This window comes from Balaenoptera musculus, chromosome 19 (genome assembly GCF_009873245.2).
Source record: "Balaenoptera musculus isolate JJ_BM4_2016_0621 chromosome 19, mBalMus1.pri.v3, whole genome shotgun sequence".
In the NCBI taxonomy this organism is placed as follows: Eukaryota; Metazoa; Chordata; class Mammalia; order Artiodactyla; family Balaenopteridae; genus Balaenoptera; species Balaenoptera musculus.
This window is the reverse complement of record NC_045803.1, coordinates 4,953,437-4,975,634: the sequence shown is the minus strand read 5'-3', so window position 1 is coordinate 4,975,634 and position 22,198 is coordinate 4,953,437. Positions and strand designations below refer to the sequence as shown.

The 22,198-nt window shown below is 40.3% G+C and overlaps 2 protein-coding genes and 1 pseudogene across 3 annotated transcripts in view; 2 read left to right on the top strand and 1 right to left on the bottom strand.

Moving 5' to 3' along the window:
- LOC118885142 overlaps positions 1-22,198 on the bottom strand; it is a 584,965-nt pseudogene that overhangs the window by 453,796 nt on the left and 108,971 nt on the right.
- The window catches only part of LOC118885106 (zinc finger protein 836-like), a 271,742-nt gene that overhangs the window by 208,147 nt on the left and 41,397 nt on the right, over positions 1-22,198 (top strand). The window lies entirely within an intron of this gene.
- LOC118885105 (zinc finger protein 677-like) lies at positions 3,907-22,034 on the top strand. Of its 2 annotated transcripts, none has more exons than XM_036833478.1 (4): positions 3,907-4,166; positions 7,101-7,173; positions 10,063-10,189; positions 20,225-22,034. In XM_036833478.1, the coding sequence occupies exons 2-4, from the start codon at positions 7,159-7,161 to the stop codon at positions 21,535-21,537; spliced, it is 1,455 nt and encodes a 484-aa protein (XP_036689373.1). In that variant the 5' UTR covers positions 3,907-4,166; positions 7,101-7,158; the 3' UTR covers positions 21,538-22,034. The 2 variants fall into 2 exon arrangements, with proteins under 2 accessions (XP_036689373.1, XP_036689374.1); XM_036833479.1 differs by lacking the exon at positions 3,907-4,166 and adding an exon at positions 4,515-4,860.

Genomic DNA, 22,198 nt, shown 5'->3' with positions numbered 1-22,198 from the left:
GCAGGTGTCTTGTTTTGTTCCTGATCTTAGAGGAAAAGTTTTCAGGCTTTCACCACTGAGTGTGATGTCAGTTTCAGGCTTTTTATATATGTTCTTTTTTGTTCTGAGCTAGTTTTTTTTTCTTTTTTTTTTTTCTGTTTTTAGTTTATGATTGTTTTTATCATAAAGGCTTTTAACTAGTCTAATACTTTTCTGCATCAATTGAGATGACCATGTATTTTTTTCCTTTCATTCTGTTGATATAATTATAATGAAACATTTCCATATGTTGAACCATCCTTGCACACGAAGAATATGTCCTCCTTGGTCATGTTGTATAATCCTTTGAATGTGCTGTTAAATTTGGTTTAATATTGCTTTATTGATAATTTTTGTATAAGTATTAGAGATATTGTACTCTGGTTTTCTTGTAGTGTCTTTGTCTCGCTTTGGTATTAAAGTAATTCTGGCATTGTAGATTGAGTTTGGAAGTGTTCCCTCCTATTCAGTTTTTTTGGTAGGGTTTGAGGAAGATTTGTCTTGTTTTAAAATATTTGGCAGAACTCTGCAGTGGAACTCTCTGGGTTCCCTTTATTTTTGATCAGTGATTTTCAATTAGTGTTCTTCATGACTCAGTCTTGGTAGGTTGCATATTTCTAGGAATTTATGCATTTCTTCTAGGTTATTCAATATTTTGGCCTATAATTGTTTGTAGTATTCTCTTCTAGTTTTTTTAAATTTCTGTAGATTCAGTTGTAATCAGTCCTCTCTTTCATTTCTGATTTTAGTTATTCAATCTCCAAGAACCCCTTCAATGAGGATTTTATTCAGTTGCTTTAGCAGCAGTCATGGGTCGGTTAGGGTCTCAGACCACTAGTCTTTTCCACACACTCAAACTGTGCCTGAAGAATTATTCCTCCTTCATGTATGGTATTGTCCTTGGATTGCTTTTCCAGACATGCCCACCTACCCAGATTCCTGATACATCTAACTATACAGAATCTGTCTCTCAGTCTGAAATAGAAAACACTTACAAACTGCTTCCTGCTGCCCAAACTGAGCTCAGTGTAATGATCAAAACAGCCGAAGCATGTGTGTGAGGGAGGATACCAGACCCTGAGATATGGGGTAGTGTTCCTATGACCTCATCTCCTCAAAGAATTTCAATCATCTTTTCACCATTTTTTTAAAAATATTTATTTATTTGGCTGTACCACATCTTAGTTGCAGCATGCGGGATCTTTTACTTGTGGCATGTGGGATCTAGTTCCCTGACCAGGGATTGAACCCAGGCCCCCTGCATTGGGAGCGTGGAGTCTTAGCCACTGGACCACCAGGGAAGTCCCAATAGTCTTTTCACCCTGAGTGGCAATGGCGGTTCACACTTGAGAATAGGAGCTGGGAATAGTTTTGAAAAACTTTTAAATTTCTTGAATCTGTTAGGAATTTCTAGTGAGCATATCCAAAAGGGGAGAAATTCTTCCTTTTCCATTATTCCTGGTGGCAGACAGGGTATCATGTGGACAGAGGAGGAAATACTGAGGTCTGAGCCATGGAGGACCCACAGAGAAGCCCATGTGTCTCAGTGGATTCCCTGCCTCCCTGAGAATTTCCTTTACCCCAAATCTAACGCTTTCTGAAATCTCTGAGGACCCCTGAAATACCACCATTTATGGGCAAAGAAATAGAATCACACAATCAAGGACTTTCAATTTTTAAAATTTTCTGTAAGTTCAATGAATTTTTAATTAGTACAAAAGAAAGAACATGATGTCAATAATTGAGATTAGGAAATATTTGCCCCATTTCTCCAAATCAATACAAATCAACTGTGAAGCCTAGATGAAATGGACATTTTCTACGAAAATATATTTTACCAGTATTGACTTCAGTAGAAATAGGAGTCTAAACAAACGAATATCCATAGAGGAAAGGGAGAGTTTTATGAGTCCCATACAAATAAAAGCACCAGGGTCAGATTAGCAGGTAGATTGTTCCATTCTTCTAGAGAACAGATAAGCCAATGCTATGTACTCAATTCAAGCCTTAAAGAGGAAGTACAATTTCCAAATAGTTTATATAAATCAAATAAAATGCTGATACTCAAATGTCCTAAAGTTTGTACCAAAAAGAATACTATGGAAAGATCTCATATCTGCATACAGATGGCAATATTTAAAATAAAATATAGCAAAATAATAGATGATGACTATGAATTTTATGTCTGGAATTCAAGCATGATTCAGTGTTTGGAAATCCATTAATGTAGTACATCGTAGTAGTGGGTATAAAGAGAAATCAGGGGATCTTACTCATAGTTACAAAAACATCTATTTGGAAGAATTGAACATGTATGTATGTTAACTTAAACTCAACACTGGGAATTGATGCATTTTTTTCTAACATGTCAAAATGAAGTGATTATCTTGCTCTTTGGGAAGCACTAGAGTTATTCCACTAAGGTTAGAAAAACCACACTAAAAAAAGCATATGATCACCTATTCAGTTCATTTCTCATGTGTTGGAGGTTTAGCCAGGGCAATTTAAAATGGCATGAGAATGGGAAAGAAAAATATAAAACTATGTTTGCAGATCATGCAATCATACATCTGGAAATACAAAGGAATTGATAGAAAATCTACAAAAGATAAGTCAGGAAGATCATATAAATATACAAAAACAGTAGCTTTCATAGGTGCAAAAAACAATCATTTACAAGTTATAGTGCGAGAAACTACAATTAGAAAAGCATAACCAGAAATGAAATTAATTGGGAGTAAATCTAACAAAGTTTTTAAACCTATGTTTAGAAAACTATAAAACATTCCTGAAATATATGAAAGCGGATATAAACAAATGGAAAATCACATCACATTCCTGGGTAAAAAACTCAGTATTATAACAAGGTCCATTCTCCTTAAGCTAATTTATAAACTTAACCTGTTCCCGATATAGACACTCAGATTCTGAAGCTAGCAATGTTATCGAAAAAATCTTACAGAATAAAGAACAAGTAAGAATAGCCACAAAAGAGAAGCAAAAAAGAGTGGCTATCCGTAGGAGACATGTTTATTCATGACTAGTAGATCAATGAAGTTAAAAATTCAGAAATATGCCAAAGTGCGTAAGAAAAGTTAGTAAGTAGCAAAACCTATAGTGGAGATACTAGTATTCGGGAAATGGAAATTCCTATCACAATGACAAGAAATGGTTTTATTTGTCACATCCTATAGTCAGACAAAGGTCAAAGAGTAAAAAATAATTAAAATATGGTTGAATTATTTAATAAGGCTTGATTCTCAAGCACCTGAGTGTAGCCAACTCCTTGCTCACAGTCTCCAAAGGAGTCCCTCATACAATGACACATTTGGGGTTGAAAATTTTCCTCTGATTTTTTTTTTCTGTGCTGCCGGGCTTGCGGGATCTCAGTTCCCCGACCAGAGACTGAAACCCGCCGGGCAGTGAAAGCCTGGAATCCTAACCACTAGGCCACCGGGGAACTCCCCCCAAATTCTGATTTTTGATGCCTCCAAGTGAATGGGGAACACAAGAAAAAGTTACGCTCTGCAGGGAAGTGAGTATAAAATCGCACATTCCGCACAGGCACTATTTTGCATTTCCTGTCACACTCCAGTTTCCATCACCTACTCTAAATAAAACTCAGGCTGTCGCTTAATTAAAATAAGAAGTTGTAACTGCCTGAGGTCTCACCAGTTCCGGGATCCAACCGCCGCTCACAACCCCCCGTCCCTCACCCCCAGGTCCCAGCGCTCCCCCAGGTCCCAGCGCTCCGCCGCCTCGCTGCTCAGAGGAGCCGCGTCTTCACCCGCTCGCCCTTCTCACGTAAACCGTTCTCAACTCTCCGCTTCCAGTGTAAGGGGTCCGCGCATCTCTAACTCTGCACCTAACCTGGCTCCAGAGGCCACCAGACACGTTCAAAGGATCCAAAGTAGAGAAGCAGAGCCTCTCGGGAGGGAAGAGGAACAGACCAGAATCTCCCAGGGGCGGGTCCGAGAGCCAGACCCGGCGTCCGCAGGGCGGCACCACCAGAGACACGGCCTCCACCCGCCGGAACGTCCGAGATGCGCCCCTCGGCGGCCCCGCCCCCTGGCCCGGCGGTGCGCATGCGCACGCGCAATTACCTAGGGACGCGGAAGCGGATCCTGCGGTCAGGCTGGCGCCCTCGGGTGAGTGAGTCTCGGTTTTTTTGGTTCGTAAGTGCGCTATGCGATCTCCAAGCCCCGCCTTCTCCATACCTGGGTTTCGAGGGTGTCCCAGCAAACTAAAACCCCTGAAGGCGGTCGTCGCTCTTGCTCTGAGTCCGCCCCTTTCGCCTGTCGCGGCGTCGCCAGAAGACTCGGTTCGGTCCTGGGAGTGTGGGTCCGGTTCCGGTTAAAATCGCTTTGACGCGGGTACCGGCCCCAACTTTTTGCCTTCGGTCCGTAGAGACACTGACCTCCTGCAGCGACGTTTTCCTACTCTGACTCCCTTTCTCAAACCTTTGTGTGACTCCCGGCTCCCCTCCCCCCCCGCCCAATTCCGTTTTTGTCAAGTCCTCACCCAGGAGGTGGATCGCCCTTGACCTCCCTCCAAGGAGAGCAGAAAGGGAATACAAAAGCAGAGGTATATGCAGTTAGTGAGGCATCAGAACGTTTGGGGAGCAAGAACGACAGGGATCGCAACAGAGATTGCAACAGAGCGAGGCCTAACAGTCTGTGAGAGGAGGAATAGAGAGGGAGGGAAACAAAATGATGCGTATGAACAGAGAGGAGGAAACACAGAAATGGACACAAAAGGAGAGGAGAGAAACAGAAGGACCCAGGGAGACACATACAGGGAACAAAGCACGTGGTGGTGGAGAAAGCGGGAACCCAAGCCCAGGTGAGTATTGAGTTGATTAAATATGGAATATTAAGTTGTGAAGTGCTAAGTGGTGTCTCTAAACTAATCTGTTTAACATTTGTTGACATGTTTAAATTATGCAGAAGAGAATGATAGTTGCAAAAGCAGGTGTTTGAGGCGTCTGCATTTTCTAATCATTGCTTCAGATAACTCCATTTGCAAGCCCCGTTCTTCCAGAGGGTGGAGACTTAGGTCAGTCAGTTCCAGGTCATTCTCTTCCCTTCTAAGAAATGGGGGGAAGAATTTGTGTCACCACACGGTGCTTTTGAAAATGGTCATGATTAACAGTACTGTTGCCCTTCTGTGGTTCATGTCAATCTTTTTAAAATCTGATGTATCTTCACACTTGTTTTAACTTTAATCTCAGAAGCGATTGGGTATGTTTTAAATGTCCAAATTATTTTCACTCTAAATTTCATTGTTCAGATTATGAGGTTTATATGCTTTCTACTGTATCCTGTATTGGAACTATTCTTTGATGTCTGCTAAACAACTTCATATGCATGTGGTAAGGGTGTTGATCACCTTTTAACACTCAAAACCTAGTTTAACCAGTTAGTTTAGTATTCAGTAGCTTCTTTCTTCCCTTAAGTGATCTGCTCAACTAGTGAGCTCTGAACTGAAGTGTCCAACTAAGTAGATTGTCCCCCCAAGGCCCCTTTGTCCTTTCTGTGCAGATGTTCACTGATGGGCTGGATTTGTTACTGACCTGGGTTCTTGGACTCTTTAATCAGTAGAAATTGGTAACAGGCCAGACGAGGAATTCAGGCAAAGCTTTACTGGGACTCGTGCTGCAGCACAAGTGAGCGAGAACAAGAAACAGGTGCCCTTGCTCGCTCCCTGATGGGGGTGTGGTGCGAGCGGGTCCCTTACAGGGGGTGAGGGTAGGGGCAGCTCGGTGGGTCAGGCCAGAGGTGTAGCTTGGGTGGTCTGCCCACCCCCTTGGTGGTGCTGGGTGCAGGGATCACGTGCAGGACCCTGCTTTTGCTCTCAGCACCTCAGAAGTGGCGGTTGGGTTTTGGCCTTTTTGTTTCTTATTGTTCATAAGCTGTTTGCCTAAGCTGTGCATGTATGCAGTTACTTTTAGTCCCCTATGGTTTCTTTGTATTCTGTGTTCAGGACACATTTGTCCAGGTGCAGGCACTGTAGTCGAGGGTCCCAGGTTCCAGCCTTTTCCAGATTGATGTGAAACTTTGTTCCCACAGAACCCATGTGTTCATGATGAAGAGATTGTTAGGGCTCATCTCCACGGGTCACCCTCTTTCTTGTTTTTCTGGAGGAATAACTATTTGTAATTTCATATTTTTTGACTATAATGTTTTCTGGAAAAGAGGAATTAAATGTTTGAATTTGATTAAACCCATGAAAGAGAAGCTTCTCTTGCTTAGGAATATGGAAGGTGATCTGGAATTAGGACGTTTAAACCCTTTCTACCTAAACCTATCCAGGCTGCCACTTCTACCCAGTTCTGCTCACCTAACTCAGATTTCTTCAGGGTAACTTGGTAAAATTACTTCCCCTCCGAGCCTCAGTGTACCCACCTGTGACATGGAGAAGACAGAGGAGACCAGTTTGCCTGGTTATAATTGAAATTTTAAACATATTCCAGTCCTCCAGCAATTAAGGAAAATGCTTAAAAAAGAGGCAGGGACATAGGCCCAGAGATGGAGGCTTACCTTTTTCTCAGCTTGTCTGTCTCTGTATCAGGGGTAAATCATAAGTTTGATTGCATCATCTCTTGGCATTAAATATTTTATGGTTTCCCATCACCCTCAGGACAAAATCTAAATTGTTCAGTATAACTCCACAGGGAGCTCTGGAGCTGGGGTGGCCCCTCCAGAGTTGCTCCCAATTAACAAAAGGGACAAGCTTCCATATCCTGCGTCAACCAGTCACAGGATGCTGGCTGCTTCTGGAAGAGAGCAGAACTTGGAGGAGGCACCTTCCTTTGGATTAGTGCCAAGTGGACAAAGGACGGCGCAGTTGCAGTCGAGTGGGGGTTTTGGCAGCAGGCGAGGGCTTCCTGAAGAAGTGGGTGACAAGCTCACTAATTGGTCTTCGTGTAGGAGTTTACTGTCCCTGTATCCCTCGTGTTACAGTTGGCAGCAAAGGACTGTCTTTCCCTCACGTTAAGGTTCTCCTTCTGGTAGCTTTGTGGCAGATGCCAGAAGGGGCATATGTTGGTTGTAAGCATTAAACAGCATATTTTGCTCCCACAGAATCATCTTACCTGAAGAATCTTAACAAGAAATTCAGAGGAGGAGGAAAGAAGAAGGAATGGAGCTTTCACAGGTAAAAGTCATATTCTTTGTTGATTTGTTCTCTCCTTCCTAAAATGACACAGTTTGGGCTCATTAATCTTCTCTGTCTCTGAAATGTCCGATTTACTCACACACAGGGCCTTCCCTCGGTCTCCTCTCACCTCCCTGCAGATTCCATGTCACTGTGACCCAGTGACAGGGAACTTGGGAAGAGCCCCCTTTTAGGTGGTCATCCTGTGAAAGGTTTTATACTGAGGCGTGGATTGGAGATGGGGAGTAGGCTCTGTGGTGTCAGTGAGGTAGGGCAGTGAGGATGGTTTAGTGCACTCTTCTGGATGCCCTTTCAGCTGCATATAAACCAGGATGAAAGAGACTACATATGTAAGTAATGTACTACTGTGCACAAATACCTGAGGAGGTCTAGAATGGAAGACTGATATGGGGAAACATGCTTTGTGAGATTTTGTAAGTGTATTGGAAGTTAAAGAAGTCTATCAGTGTGTTTCTGGCTCTAAAATATCAACACTTTAAAATAGAATGGGAAGTTTTGAAACAGACGTAAGGAATGGATAGGGTGTCATCTAACAATAAGGGTTCTTTAAATTATTTACAAAGCATTCATCTCACAGAGCCTGTCGTGTTCACCTAGGGACTCTCATGCAGCAGGTGTTTTAGATAAAAATTGTTATAATTTAGCCAAGACATAGGAGCAGAACTTTCTGTCATCAGAGAGGCTGGAGGCGAATTATAATTTTACTAATTCTTTTCAGTGTTTTTTTTTTTTTTTTTGTATTAAACATCTCATGTATATATTTTCATGATTCATCTACACACAGCGATGCAGTTTAGAGACTAAGAAGTAAAATATCCCCTTCCCTGTCACATCTTACACTGTCACTTACTGTCTCCATCAGAAACCACTGTTAATTCCCACTGCACATCTTACAAAAATGCATTTATATATGGTAATGTGATTTTAGAAAATACTCTTTAATAAATATTTTGTTATGGTATTTTGTTCTGCACATTTAAATATTTACATACCATATATCTTAGACTTGTTTTCGTGTTAATAAACTTAGAGTTGACTTTCTTTTTTTGTATCCTCATGGAGCATTTTCTTAATGGAGACACATTGGTCCTGTACAGTTTTTACTGTGATTAAAAAACAGGTCATAGTGGCTGCTTCTGAGCATGCCGACTTTACTACAGATTTCTAAGAATTTCTCCAGAATGGGAAACTTGAGCATGATTATCGGGTTAATGATGGTGTTCATAAGGAAGCACAGATACTTCAGTTACTAAACAGGATTTTAAATCAACTGTCTTAAACGTACTAAGAGACTTAAGGGAAACCATGGAGAACGAACTAAAGGAAAGTAGGAGAACATTGTTTCAAAAAACAGAAAACATCAATAAAGAGATAGAGTTAGAAATTCTAGAGCTAAAAAGTACCAAAACTGAAAATGAAAATTCACTAGAAGATTTCAACAACAGATTGACAATCAGAATAAACAGTTAGTGAACTTGGGGCTTCCCTGGTGGCGCAGTGGTTAAGAATCCACCTGCCAGTGCAGGGAACACAGGTTCGAGCCCTGGTCTGGGAAGAGCCCACATGCCGTGGAGCAGCTAAGCCCATGTGCCACAACTACTGAAGCCCGTGCGCCACAACTACTGAAGGCTGTGGGCCTAGAGCCCGTGCTCCGCAGCAAGAGAAGCCACCGCAATGAGAAGCCTGCGCACCGCAACCAAGAGTAGCCCCCGCTCTCTACAACTAGAGAAAGCCTGCACACAGCAACAAAGACCCAATGCAGCTAAAAATAAATAAAGTAAACAAATTTTAAAAAAAAGAACTAGTGAACTTGAACATAGGTTAATTGGAATTATCCACTGTAAACAGAAGAAAGGTGAACTCCTTTACCTCCTATAACTCAAGAACACCTGTACCTCAAGAACCGAAATACAAAGAATCTAATTATAAAATAGACAGGGGACTTTAATAGACCTTTCTTCATAGAAGCTATAGAAGTAATCAAGCAAATGAAAAGATGTTCAATGAAATTAGTAAAATGCAAAATCAAAACCACCATGAGATATCATTTTAAATGCAATAGGATGACTATAACAAAACAGAAAAGAACAAGTTTTGGTAAAGATGTAGAGAAGTTAGAATCCTGATACATTGCTGGTAAAATGTTGTAGCCACTGTGGAAAACAAAACCATGTGACCTAGTGATTCCACTCCTAGATAAATACCAAGAAGAATTGAGAACACGTATTCAAACACATACTTCTACGTGAAACTTCCAGCAGCACTATTAATATTAGAGAAAAGGTGGTTATAACCCAACTGTCCACCAAGGGATGAGTGAATAACCTGTGGTGTACTCACACAGTGGAATATTACTCGGCCATGAAGAGGAATGCAGTACTGATACATAACTATAGCATGGCTGAGCCAAAAAAGTTATTCAGTGAAAGAACCCAGACAAAAGGTCACATGTTATACCATCCCAGTTATATGGAAATATCCCAAACAGGTACATCCATTGAGACAAAGCATTAGTGGTGTCCAGGGACTGAGGCAAATGGGGAAGAAGGAAGCAACTGCTGAATGGGTAAAGGATTTCCTTTGGGGATGATTGAAATATTTTTGAACAAGAAAGAGGTGATGTTTGTTCAACATTATAAATGTACTAAGTGCCACTGAATGGTACTTTAAAAGTGGCTAACTTTATGTTATATGCATTTCACCTCGGTTACATAAAGAGAAGTGTAACTTGCTCAAAATTATCTTACATGGATCAGTCAGAACATTCACTCCAGCCAAGTCAATCCTTACACGTGTCTGCTTCTGTAAGTTTGTGTCAAACTCAGAAATGTCTCCTTGTCCACTTGGTGAAATGCGCTTTCCTTTCAGGGACTGTTTACGTTCAAGGATGTGGCCATCACGTTCTCTCAGGAGGAGTGGGAATGCCTGGACCCTGCTCAGAGGGCCTTGTACAGGGACGTGATGCGGGAGACCTGTAGGAACCTGCTCGCCCTGGGTGAGGGTAACTTCTCTCTGGAAGTCGGTAACTATGGGAGCACCTAATATGCTTTTGGATATATTTCCAGAAGTGGTACTGCTGGGTGATATAGTAGTTGTATTTTTATTTTTTTGAGAAACCTCTATAGTGTTTTCCGCGGTGGCTACACCAATTTACATTCCCACCAGCATTATAGGAGGGTTCCCTTTTCTCCACATCCTCACCAGCATTTGTCACTTGTGTTCTCTTTGACGGTAGCCATTCTGACGGGTGTGAGGTGACGCCTCCTTGTGGCTTTGCGTTGCATCGCCCTGACGGTCGGCCACGTTGAGCATCTTCTCATGTGCTCGCCAGCCATCTTCACCTCCTCTCTGGAAAAATGTCTATTCAGTTCTGATGCCCATTGTTTAACCGGGCTTTATGTTTTTCTGACGTTAAGTTGTATAAGCTGTTTATATATGTTGGCTATTATCCCTTATTGGTCATATAACTTGCAAATATTTTGTCCCATTTAGTAGGTTGTCTTCCCATTTTGTTTATGGTTTCCTTTGGTATGCAAAAGCTTTTAAGTTTAATTAGGTCCCTTTGGTTATTTTTGCTTTTATTGCCATTGCTTTAGGAGACAGATCCAAAAACATGTTGCTGCAATTGGTCAAAGAGTGTTCTGCCTATGTTTTCCTCTAGGATTTTTATGGTATATGGTCTTATATTTAGGTCTTTAATCCATTGTGTGTTTATTTTTGTATATGGTATTAGAGAATGTCCTAATTTCTTTCTTTTACATATAGCTGTCCAGTTTGACCACCACTTATTAAAGAGACTGTCTTTTCTCCATTGTATATTCTTCCCTCCTTTGTCATAGTTTAATTGACCATAAGTGCATGGATTTATTTATGGGCTCTCTATCTTGTTCCATTGATCGGTGTGTCTGTTTTTTTGTCAGTGCCATACTGTTTTGATGATCTTACAGTATAGTCTGAAGTCAGGGAGCGTAATTCCTCCATCTCTGCCCTTTCTCAAAATTGTTTGGCTATTTGGGGTCTTTTGTGTTTCCATAGAAATGTAAAAAATTTTTGTTCTAGTTCTGTGACAAATGCCATTTGTGTTTTGATAGGAATTGCATTGAATCTGTAGATTGTTTTTGGTAGTATGGTCATTTTAAAAATGATTCTTAATATTGATTCTTCCAACCCAAAAACATGGTATATCTTTCCATATGTTTGTGTCATCTTCAGTTTCTTTCATCTGTGTCTTATGGTTTTTGGAGTGCAGGTGTTTTACTTCCTTAGGTATGTTTCTTCCTAAATATTTATCTATTTATTTTTGATGTGATGGTAAATGGGATTGTTTCCTTAATTTCTTTTTCTGATACTTTGTTGTTAGTGTATAGAAATGGAAGAGATTTCTGTATTATTTCTGTATCCTGCAACTTTACCGAATTCATTGATGAGCTCTAGTAGTCTTCTGGTGGCATCTTTAGGATTTTCTATGTGTAGTATCATGTCATCTGCAAAGCTTGAGAGTTTTACTTCTTTCTTTCCAATTTCTATTCCTTTTATTTCTTTTTCTTCTCTGATTGCTGTGGCTAGGACTTCCAAAAGGATGTTGAATAAAAGTGCCAAGAGTGGGCATCCTTGTATTACTCCTGATCTTAGATGAAATGCTTTCGGCTTTTCACCATTGAGTATGATGCTAGTTGTGGGTTTGTTATATATGGCCTTTATTATGTTGAGGTATGTTCCCTCTGTGTCTGTTTTTTTGAGAGTTTTTATCATAAGAGTATGTTGAATTTTATCAAAAGGTTTTCTAGCATCTGTTGAGATGATCATAAGGTGTTTATTCTTCAGTTTGTTAATCTGTATATCACATTGATTGATTTGCAGATATTGAGAAATCCTCGCATCCCTGTGATAAATTTCACTTGATTGTGATGTATGATCCTTTTAATGTGTCACTGGATTCAGTTTGCTATTATTTTATTGAGCATTTTGGCATGTATGTTCATCAGTGATAATGGCCTGTAATTTTCTTTTTTTGTGATATCTTTTTCTTGTTGGTGTGAAGGTGATGCTGGCCTCATAGAATGAGTTTGGAAGTGTTCCTTCCTCTGCAATGTTTTGGAATAGTTTCTGAAGGATAAATGTTAACTCTTCTCTAAATGTTTTGTAGAATTCACGTGTGAAGCCATCTGATTCTGGACTTTTGTTCTTTGGGAGTTTTTTTTTTTTTAATAGAAGTATAGTCGATTTATGAATTTATTAGTTTCAGGTGTACAGCAGTGTGATTCAGTTATACATATATATATATAATCTTTTTCAGATTCTTTTCTCTTATAGGTTATTATAAAATATTGAGTATAGTTCTTTTTGCTGTACAGTAGGTCCTTGTTGGTTATCTATCTTATATAGAGTAGTGTGTATATGTTAATCCCAAACTCCTAATTTATCTCTCCCCTACCCCCTTTCCCCTTTGGTAACCATAAGTTTGTTTTCTATGTCTGTAGGTCTATTTCTGTTTTGTAAATAAGTTCATTCTTACCATTTTTTAAATTTTTAGATTCCACATATAAGCAGGGTCATATGATATTTATCTCTGTCTTACTTTACTTAGTATGATAATTCTAAGTCCATCCATGTTGCTACAGATGGCATTATTTTGTTCCTTTTTATTGCTGCGTCATGTTCCATTGTATATATACACCACATTTTCTTTATCCATTCATCTGGTGATGTATGTTTAGGTAGCTTCCATGTCTTGGCTATTGTATATAGTGTTGCAGTGAACATTGGGGTGCATGTATCTTTTCTAACTTTGGGAGTTTTAAAATTACTGATGCAGTTTCATTACTGGTAACTGGACTGTTCATATTTTCTATTTCTTCCTGGTTCAGTCTTGGGAGATTTTATCTAAGAATTAGTCCATTTCTTCTAGGTTGTCCATTTCATTGGCGTATAGTTGTTTGTAGTAGTCTCTGCGTATCGTTGTTTGTAGTAGTCTCTTACGATTCTTTGTATGTCTGTGGTGTCATTTGTAACTTCTCCTTTTTCATTTCTGATTTTGTTGCTTTGTGCCCTCTCTCTCTTTTTTCTTTATGAGTCTGGTTAAAGGTTTATCAATTTTGTCTTATGTTTTCAAAGAACTAGCTTTTAGTTTCATTGATCTTTTCTATTTTTTTTTAGTGTCTGTTTCATTTATTTCTTCAAATACATTTTCAATCTCCTTTTCTCTTTTCCTTCCGGGATCCCTATTATGCAGATATTGGCATGCTTTATATTATCCCATAGGTCTCGTATATTGCTTTCATTTTTTTTTCATTTGTCTTTCTGCTCTGCTGATTGGATGATTTCCATTATTCTATCATCCAGGTCACTTATTCATTTCTTCTGCATTACTCATTTTGCTCTTTATTGCCTTTACCTCAGCTTTCATCTTGGCAAATGAATTTTCTAATTTTACTTGGTTCCTCTTTATAGTTTCTAGTCACCTTTTACAGTAATCTGCATTTGTGTTGATAGCCTTTCTTAATTCCTTCCATGTTTTTATTATCTTCTTTTTGAACTTGGAGTCTGTTACACTGGAGAGGTTGGTTTCATTGTTTGTTCTTTCAGGAGAATTCTCTTGATCTTGGAATTGGGAGTGGTTCCTCTGATTCTTCATTTTACATATATTTCTCTCACCCTATGATTTTAGGAGATAAGTTATCTATCAATATCATGATCTTGGAGGGCTGTTTTTCCAGGAGAGCATCCTTGTGTAGCCTGCATGAGTGTAGTGTTTTTGGTGCAAGGGCTGATTTTAGTGTGGATGCCTGCTGCATCTTTCTTCAGTGCGTGCCGTTTATTATCCCCTTGATACGTGGTGTGACTGGTGCTCTGGGGACCAGAGCCTGCACTGGATATTGAGCAGGACCTCCTCTTCGCTCTGTGTTTGTCTCAGCCCTCTTGGGGGCAGGGTGCTCCCCAGTTGTGGGAGTAGAAGCTCCCATATCTGTCTCTGAGCTTCCGTGTGAGGCAGGCCAGACTGGAGTACTGCTGCTGGGAGAGGAGCTGCTGAGTATTCCTCCGCAGGAGCTGTGCACTGACGAGTGTGCTCTGTGGTGCTGCCTGTCACCCGTTGTTTGGGTTCACAGAGTACACTATTGTTGGCACTTCCCTCGGCCCCACCTCAGCCGTGTGAATGCCAGCAGTTGGCCCTGGTGACCCTCAGGCTCTGTGTTCATAAAGTCACCAGCGAAGATCTGTAAGTGCAGATCCACTAAAGTCACATGCCAGTACCGCAGTAGTCACGCTTCTGGACCCAGTGCAGGAGCTACAGAAGCAGCCTAGACCTCAGCCCCGCCCCTCCATGCACGCACCCACAGAGCCCAAAGCTGCTAACACTGGACCTGTTCCAGCCACGGGAGCACCCGTAGTGCTCTTGGGTGTCCCGCAGATGCTGAGTTTACAAAACTGGCGGGGCTGCAGCTGCAGAGTAAATCTGCGGATTGCATAGTTGCAGAGAGTGGGCTCAGATTTCAGTCCTGTTTCCTAAATCGCATGGCCCCTGGGGATCGGCTCTGATTTCAGCCTTGCCTCTGCATATGGGTAACGCGCTGGTGCTTCCGTGCTCCGAGAGCTCACAGAGGTGGAGTTGCACCTGCCGTGAGCTTGCCGAGAGTTAGGCTGCTATGGCGGGGCCCTGCCCCTCCCCTTCACGCACCCGTTAACAATGGCCCTTCTGTGGCAGGCCCGGGTTCCGTCTGTGTACACCCCCAGTTGCGGCACGTACCACACTCCAGTCCCTTCAGGCTGTCTCCGTGCAGGCAACTGCAGCCCACTCCCTGGGCCTGTCTTCTGAAGCTCAAGTTTCAGCACCCAGTCGCCTCGTGCACCAGCAGACATGCATCTTGGCCTGGGGAATGCAGTGGGGTGGCATGGGTCGCCAGTGCTGGCTTTGTTCTGCCTGCCACAGGCCGGCTGGCGCACTCCCCTCTGAGCCTCTGAAGCTCTCTGTCTGTCCCAGCGGATATCCCAATCAGTCAGGGGGTTCCCAGGGTGAGGGAACATTTCCTCTTTCACATCCCCCTCCCAGGGTTGCAGGTGCTGTTCCGATTCCTTCTTTTCTTTTTTTCTTTCTTTTCATCCCACCTACGTGGTTACGTGGTGATCTTTCTTGCAATTTTTTTTTTTTTGGCCAGAATGTGCGGTATGCGGGATCTTAGTTCCTGACCAGGGCTAGAACCCGTGCCCCCTGCAGTGGGAGTGCAGAGTCTTAACCACTGGACTGCCAGGGAAGCCCTGTCTGAGATCTTCTGCCAGCATTCATTGGCTATTCTGTGAGACTTGTTCCACATGTAGATGTGTTTTTGATGTATTTGTGGTAGGAGGTGAGCTCCACGTCCTTCTATTGCATCATCTTGGTTCCTTCTCTTTTCTATTGTTTTTTTAGTCTCTATCTTATTTATTTCTGCTCTGATTTTTATTATTTCTTTCCTTCTACTAAGTTTTGTTTTTGTTTCTTTTTCTCGCTCTAGTTACTTTAGGTATAAGTTTAGGTTGTTTGAGATTTTTCTTCTTTCCTGAGGTAAGCTTATATTGCTATAAATTTCCCTCTTGGAACTGCTTTTACTGTGTCCCATAGGTTTTGGATCATCGTGTTTTTGTTCTCATTTCCCTCTAGGTATTTTTTATTTCCTCTTTGATTTCTTCAGTGATCCATTGGTTGTTCAGTAGCATATTGTTTCGCCTCCATGTCTGCGTTGTTTGCAGTTTTTTTCCTTGTAGTTGATTTCTAGTCTCAGTGTTGTGGTTAGAAAAGATGCTTAATATGAAGTCAGTCTCTTTAAATTTACCAAGTCTTATTTTTTGGACTGGCTTGTGATCTATCCATAGGGAATGTTCCATGCATACTTTAAAAGAGTGTCTATTCTGCTGCTTTTGGATGGAGTACTCTTTCTATATCAGTTAAGTCCATTTAGTCTAATGCATTATTTAAGGCCTGTGTTTCCTTATTGATTTTCTGTCTGCATGATCTGTCCATTGATATAAGTGGGGTGTTAAAGTCCTCTACTATTATTATGTTATTGTCGATTTCTTCTTTTATGTCTGTTAATATTTGCCTTACATAGTTAGGTGCTCCTATGTTGGGTGCATATATAATTGTTATATCTTCTAGGATTGATCCCTTGATCACTATGTCATGTCCTTTTTTGTCTCTTTTAACAGTCCTTATTTTATTTTATTTTATTTTATTTATTTATTTATTTTTTGTTTGTCTGAAAAAGTATTTCTCCTTTACTTTTGAAGATAATTTCGCTTTTTACAGAATTTCTAGGTTCACGGTTCTCTTTTCTGTCAATACTTTTAATATTTCACTCTACTCTCTCTTTTGCATATTTTCTGAGAAGTTGGAAACAATTCTTATCTTGTTCTTCTATAGGTAAGGTGTTTTATCCCCCTTTTTTCAGGAAGTCTATTTTGTCTGATATAAGTATTGAGATTCTGGCTTTCTTTTGATTTCCATTTGTATGGAATACCTTTTCCCATCCCCTCGCTTTCAGTCTCTGTGTTTCTCTAGATCTAAAGTGAGTCTCTTGTGGGTAGCATATATACAGGTCTTGTTTTCGTATTCATTCATGCACTTTATCTCTTTTAGTTGGAGCATTTATTCCATTTACATCTGAGGTAATTATGGATATGTATATTCTTACTGATGTTTTATTAATTATTTTGGATTTGTCTTTGTAGGTCATTTTTTTCCTTTCTTCTTTTGTTCTCCTGCGATTTGATGACTATCTTTAGTGTTATGTTTGGATTCCTTTTTCTTTTTTGTGTGCATTATCTATTATAGATTTTTGGTTTGCAATTACCATGAGGTTTTTGTATAGCAGTCTCCATGTACGTGATTGTTTTAAGTTGCTGATCTCTTAATTTCAAATGCATTTTAACAACCCTGCATTTATACTCTACTCCTCATGATTACTGTTTTTGATATCATATATATTTTTTAAAATTTATTTATTTCTATTTATTTACTTTTGGCTGCGTTGGGTCTTCGTTGCTGTGCGCGGGCTTTCTCTAGTTGCAGTGAGGGGGGGCTACTCTTTGCTGTGGTGTGCGGGCTTCTCATTGTGGTGGCTTCTTTTGTTGTGGAGCACAGGCTCTAGGCGCGTGGGTTTCAGTACTTGTGGCATGCAGGCTCAGTAGTTGTGGCTCACGGGCTCTAGAGTGCAGGCTCAGTAGTTGTGGTGCACGGGCTTAGTTGCTCCATGGTATGTGGGATCTTCCCGGACCAGGGCTCGAACCCGTGTCCCCTGCATTGGCAGGTGGATTCTTAGCCACTGCGCCACCAGGGAAGTCCCTTATATCATATTTTACATCTAACTGTTTCGTGTATCCCTTAACTGCTTATTTTGGATATAGCTGATTTTACTACTTTTGTCTTTTTGCCTCTGTACTAGCTTTGTGTGTGGATGATTTCCTACATTTACTGTATGTTTGCCTTTATTGGTGAGCTTTTTCATTTCACAATTTTCTTGTTTCTAGTTGTGGTGGATGCTGATGTTTTAAAACTGTACTGTTATTTGTTTTGTTCAAGCCACTGATACTTTCATCTTGTAAATTTCATTGTTATAAATGACCTTCATTTTCTTTGTTCAATCATTAGTTCCATATTTTTTATGATATTCTTTTTTAAAATAATTTACGTATTTTGTTTCTGGCTGTGTTGGGTCTTCGTTGCTGCACGCGGGCTTTTCTCTGGTTGCGGCGAGTGGGAGCTACTCTTTGTTGCAATGCGCTACTCTTCGTTGTGGTGCGCAGGCTTCTTGTCGCGGTGGCTTCTCTTGTTGCGGAGCAAGGGCTCTAGGTGCATGCTTTACTAGTTGGCACACAGGCTCTGTAGTTGTGGCTTACAGGCTCTAGAGTGCAGGCTCAGTAGTTGTGGCACACGGGCTTAGTTGCTCCATGGCACGTGGGATTTCCCAGACTGGGGCTCGAACTTGTGTCCCCTGCATTGGCAGGTAGATTCTTAATCAGTGTGCCACCAGGGAAGCTCTATGATATTCTTAGTGTTGTTTGTTTTATACCTACAATTTGGGGTTGTGGATTCATGAATGGATATCTTTTTTTATATTTTACAGGATTTCTTTCTTGAGTGTTTATGACTTAACATTTCTTTCCTCAAAAGCTGTATAACCTCTAGAAATTTTTGAAAAACTAGTCTGAGTTATTCCTTTTACTCTGTTTCATATTAGTTAGTACCTGCTATGAACACATACACCTTCTTTTAATAGACTATTTTTTTTAAGGAGTTTTAGGTTCACGGAAAAATTGAATGCAAGTTAGAGAGCGTTTCCATGCATTTTCTACCCCAGACATGCAGGCCCTCCCCAATGATCAACATCCCACTTGAGAGTGGTATGTTTGTTATCACTGATGAACCTGCATTGACACAAATTAACACATCAAAGTCTATATCTATGTTAGAGTTCACTCTTGCTATTGTATATTCTATAGGTTTAGACAAATGTATACTGACATGTTTGTAGCATAATAGTACCATTAAAGGTAATTTCATTATTTAAAAATACTCTGCTCTACCTATTTATCTCTCCCTCCCTCCCAAAGTGCAGTTGCTTGGTTATGTGGTAATTTTCTGTTTAATCTTTTGAGAAACCCCCAGACTGTTTTCCAAAGCAGCTGTACCATTTGATGTTTCCACCAGGAGTGAGTGTATGAATTTTTCAGTTTCTCCACATCTTCACCAACACTTGTTATTGTCTTTGATTACAGCCATTTAAGGGGTATGGAGCTGTATCTCATTCTGTTTTTTTTTTTTTTAAATTTATTTTTATTTATTTATTTTTGGCTGTGTTGGGTCTTCGCTTCTGTGCGAGGGCTTTCTCTAGTTGTGGCAAGCGGGGGCCACTCTTCATCACGGTGCACGGGCCTCTCACTATTGCGGCCTCTCTTCTTGCGGAGCACAGGCTCCAGACGCGCAGGCTCAGTAGTTGTGGCTCACGGGCCTAGTTGCTCCACGGCATGTGGGATCTTCCCAGACCAGGGCTCGAACCCGTGTCCCCTGCATTAGCAGGCAGATTCTCAACCACTGCGCCACCAGGGAAGCCCTCATTCTGGTTTTGATTTGCATTTCCCTATTGAATAATTATGTTAAACATCTGTTTTTTATGTGTTTATTGGATATTTTTCTATATTCTTTGGAGAAATGTCTGCTCAGATCCTTTTCCCATTTTAAAATTGGGCTATTTGTCCAAAGCATGGATTATATACTATATACATATATTTTTGCCATATGACTATAATTAAGTGATACTAGGTAGTTGAACTATGTACTGGCTATTACAGAACTGCAGGCTTGACATCATGATTGAGATTTCAGACAGTTTTCCCTAATTCTTAAATTTCATACATACGTGTGTTGACCTAAAGCTGATATTTCAAAATTCAGTGCTTATCAAGATATTTTTTTATTTTTCCTATCGTGTGTTCCTTCTGGAATGAAAATTCTTTTTTTCTTTTTTTTTTGGTACTTATTCAAATCTTTTAGAATTCCAGAGACTATTATTTTGTATAACTGTGGTTACTTACTAACTTACCTGCTAGATTTATCATTGTTTACAAAAATGTTTTAGCAATTATTGTTGTGATGTACAGTTTCATAAAAATATATTTTCTTGCATCATATTCATGTTATTAAACATTATTATAAATTTAAGGATTAGGGAAGACAGTTTCAAATCTCAATTTTGATTTTATGCTTCCAGTTCTATAAGCCAGTAAGTATCAATAGATAAGCTTTCTAATTATGGAGGATCATTTAATTATCCATTTATCTGGCAAAAAATATGTGTAGTACATTGTGTGTGTGCTTGAAATTTAATTATCTAAGATCAGAGAAAACATTAATATGGGAAAAAGTATAAAAAGAAAACTAAAAAATACTATATCACAGTAGTGTTTGAAGACCATGCTTGAAGAATTTCTGTGTTCATTGTATTATTTTTTGTGTAATTATCTAATTCAACATAAAATATTTTCCAACTCTATATAATAGGAAGCCATTCCGCTGGATTTGCAATCAAGGAATTATCACCAAGAGAGGACATTACTAAAGGAGAATTATGCCATCTAGTGACATTAGAAAGAAGTAAAAGTCATGGCATCAAGAATTTTGAGCTCAAGGAAGTCTGTGCAGATGTGCAGGAGTGTGAGAGTGAGTGGGGATATGATGCAAGAGATTATGAAGAAGTAGTTTTGACCCATAACAAAAATCTCATTCACGGAGAAGATCACAATAATAAATCCTTAATTAATTTTCCTCAGAGTGTTTCTGTAAGAAGTAATGCACGTGAATATTTCAAGCACGACAAGCCATTCATAAGAAGTTTGTTAACAACGAAAAATAACGTCAGCGTTGCTGGAAACAGAGATCTCAAGTGTTTGGAAGGTAGACCTGGAGTGAGGCTGCAGGCCCAGGCGGCTCAGCTGCAGAGATTTCCAGCTGAGGAGAAAGCGTATGCATGCGGTCAAGTTGAGAAGCCAGTCAGCAGTGGTTCCTCAGTTTCACCCCTTCACATAATTGCTCCTAGTGTGGAAAACACTTTGTCACCTGCACAACACAGGAGAACACACACTCGAGAAAAATCTTACAGCTGTAATGACTGTGGGAAGGCTTTTAGCAAAAGCTCAAACCTCAGGAGTCACAGGAGAATTCATTCTGGACAGAAACCTTACAGATGTAGTGAGTGTGGCAAAGCCTTTAACCACCAGTCACACCTCACAACACATCAGAGAGTGCATACAGGAGAGAAACCATACAAATGTCCTGAGTGTGGCAAGGTCTTTAGTCGAAATTCACACCTTGCAAATCATCAGAGAATGCACACTGGGGAGAAACCTTACAAATGTCATGAGTGTGGCAAAGCCTTTACCCAGTTTTCACACCTTAGTAGACATCAGAAAATGCATGCTGGAGAGAAACCACACAGGTGTTATGAGTGTGGCAAGCATTTTACGCAGCGTTCAAACCTTATGGCACACCAGAGAATTCATACAGGAGAAAAGCCTTTTAAATGTAATAAATGTGATAAGGCTTTTATTGAACGGTCACAACTTTGGGGTCATGAGAGAACTCATACTGGAGAGAAACTTTACAAATGTGATGAGTGTGGCAAAGCCCTTACAAGACATTCATATCTTACTCAACATAAAACAGTCCACACTGGAGAAAAACCTTACAAATGTAATGAGTGTGGCAAAGCTTATACTCAATTTGCAAGCCTCACCAGGCATCTGAAAATACATACTGAAAACGAATGTAAGCCTCACACATGTGGCAATGCTATTATTCAAAACCCAAAAGTTTAGGGATCATCCGATTTCATAGTAGAAAGAAACTTTAAAAATAAAACGATTCAGACAAAATTTATGCACGTATTCAAGCCTTACTCAACATATGGGACACTATCAGGGAGAAAGAACACATACAGATGGCCAGCAGGCGCATGAAAAGATGCTCAGAATCACTAATCATCAGGGAAATGCAAATCAAAAGCTCAACGAGATACCACCTCACACCTGTTTCCAATGGCTGTCATCAGAGAGACAATAACAAGCATTGGCAATGGTGTGGAGGAACGGGAACCCTGTGCACTGTTGCTGGGATTGTAAATTGGTGCAGCACTTATGGAAAACAGCATGGACGCTCCTCAGAAATTAAAAAAAAACAAAACAACAACAAAAACCTGTTATATGAGCCAGGTATTGCCCTTCTGGCTCTTCACTGGAAGAAAAGGAAAACACTAATTTGAGAAGATACAGGCACTTGTATATTCATTGTAGCATTATTTCCAGTAGCCAAGACATGGAAGCAACCTAAGTGTCCATCAATAGATGAATACTTAGAGGAGATACAGCATGTGTGTGTGCGTGCGTGCACGCACACACACACAGGAATATTACTCAGCCATAAAGAAATCCAGCCATTCACAACAACGTGGATGGATCTAGAGGGTATTACGCTAAGTGA

Bases quoted from the DNA above. Each gene is read 5' to 3' on its own strand.
- LOC118885105 (XM_036833478.1), top strand. The intron at 10,190-20,224 runs GTGAGGGTAACT...TCTATATAATAG, and splicing joins TAGGAACCTGCTCGCCCTGG to GAAGCCATTCCGCTGGATTT.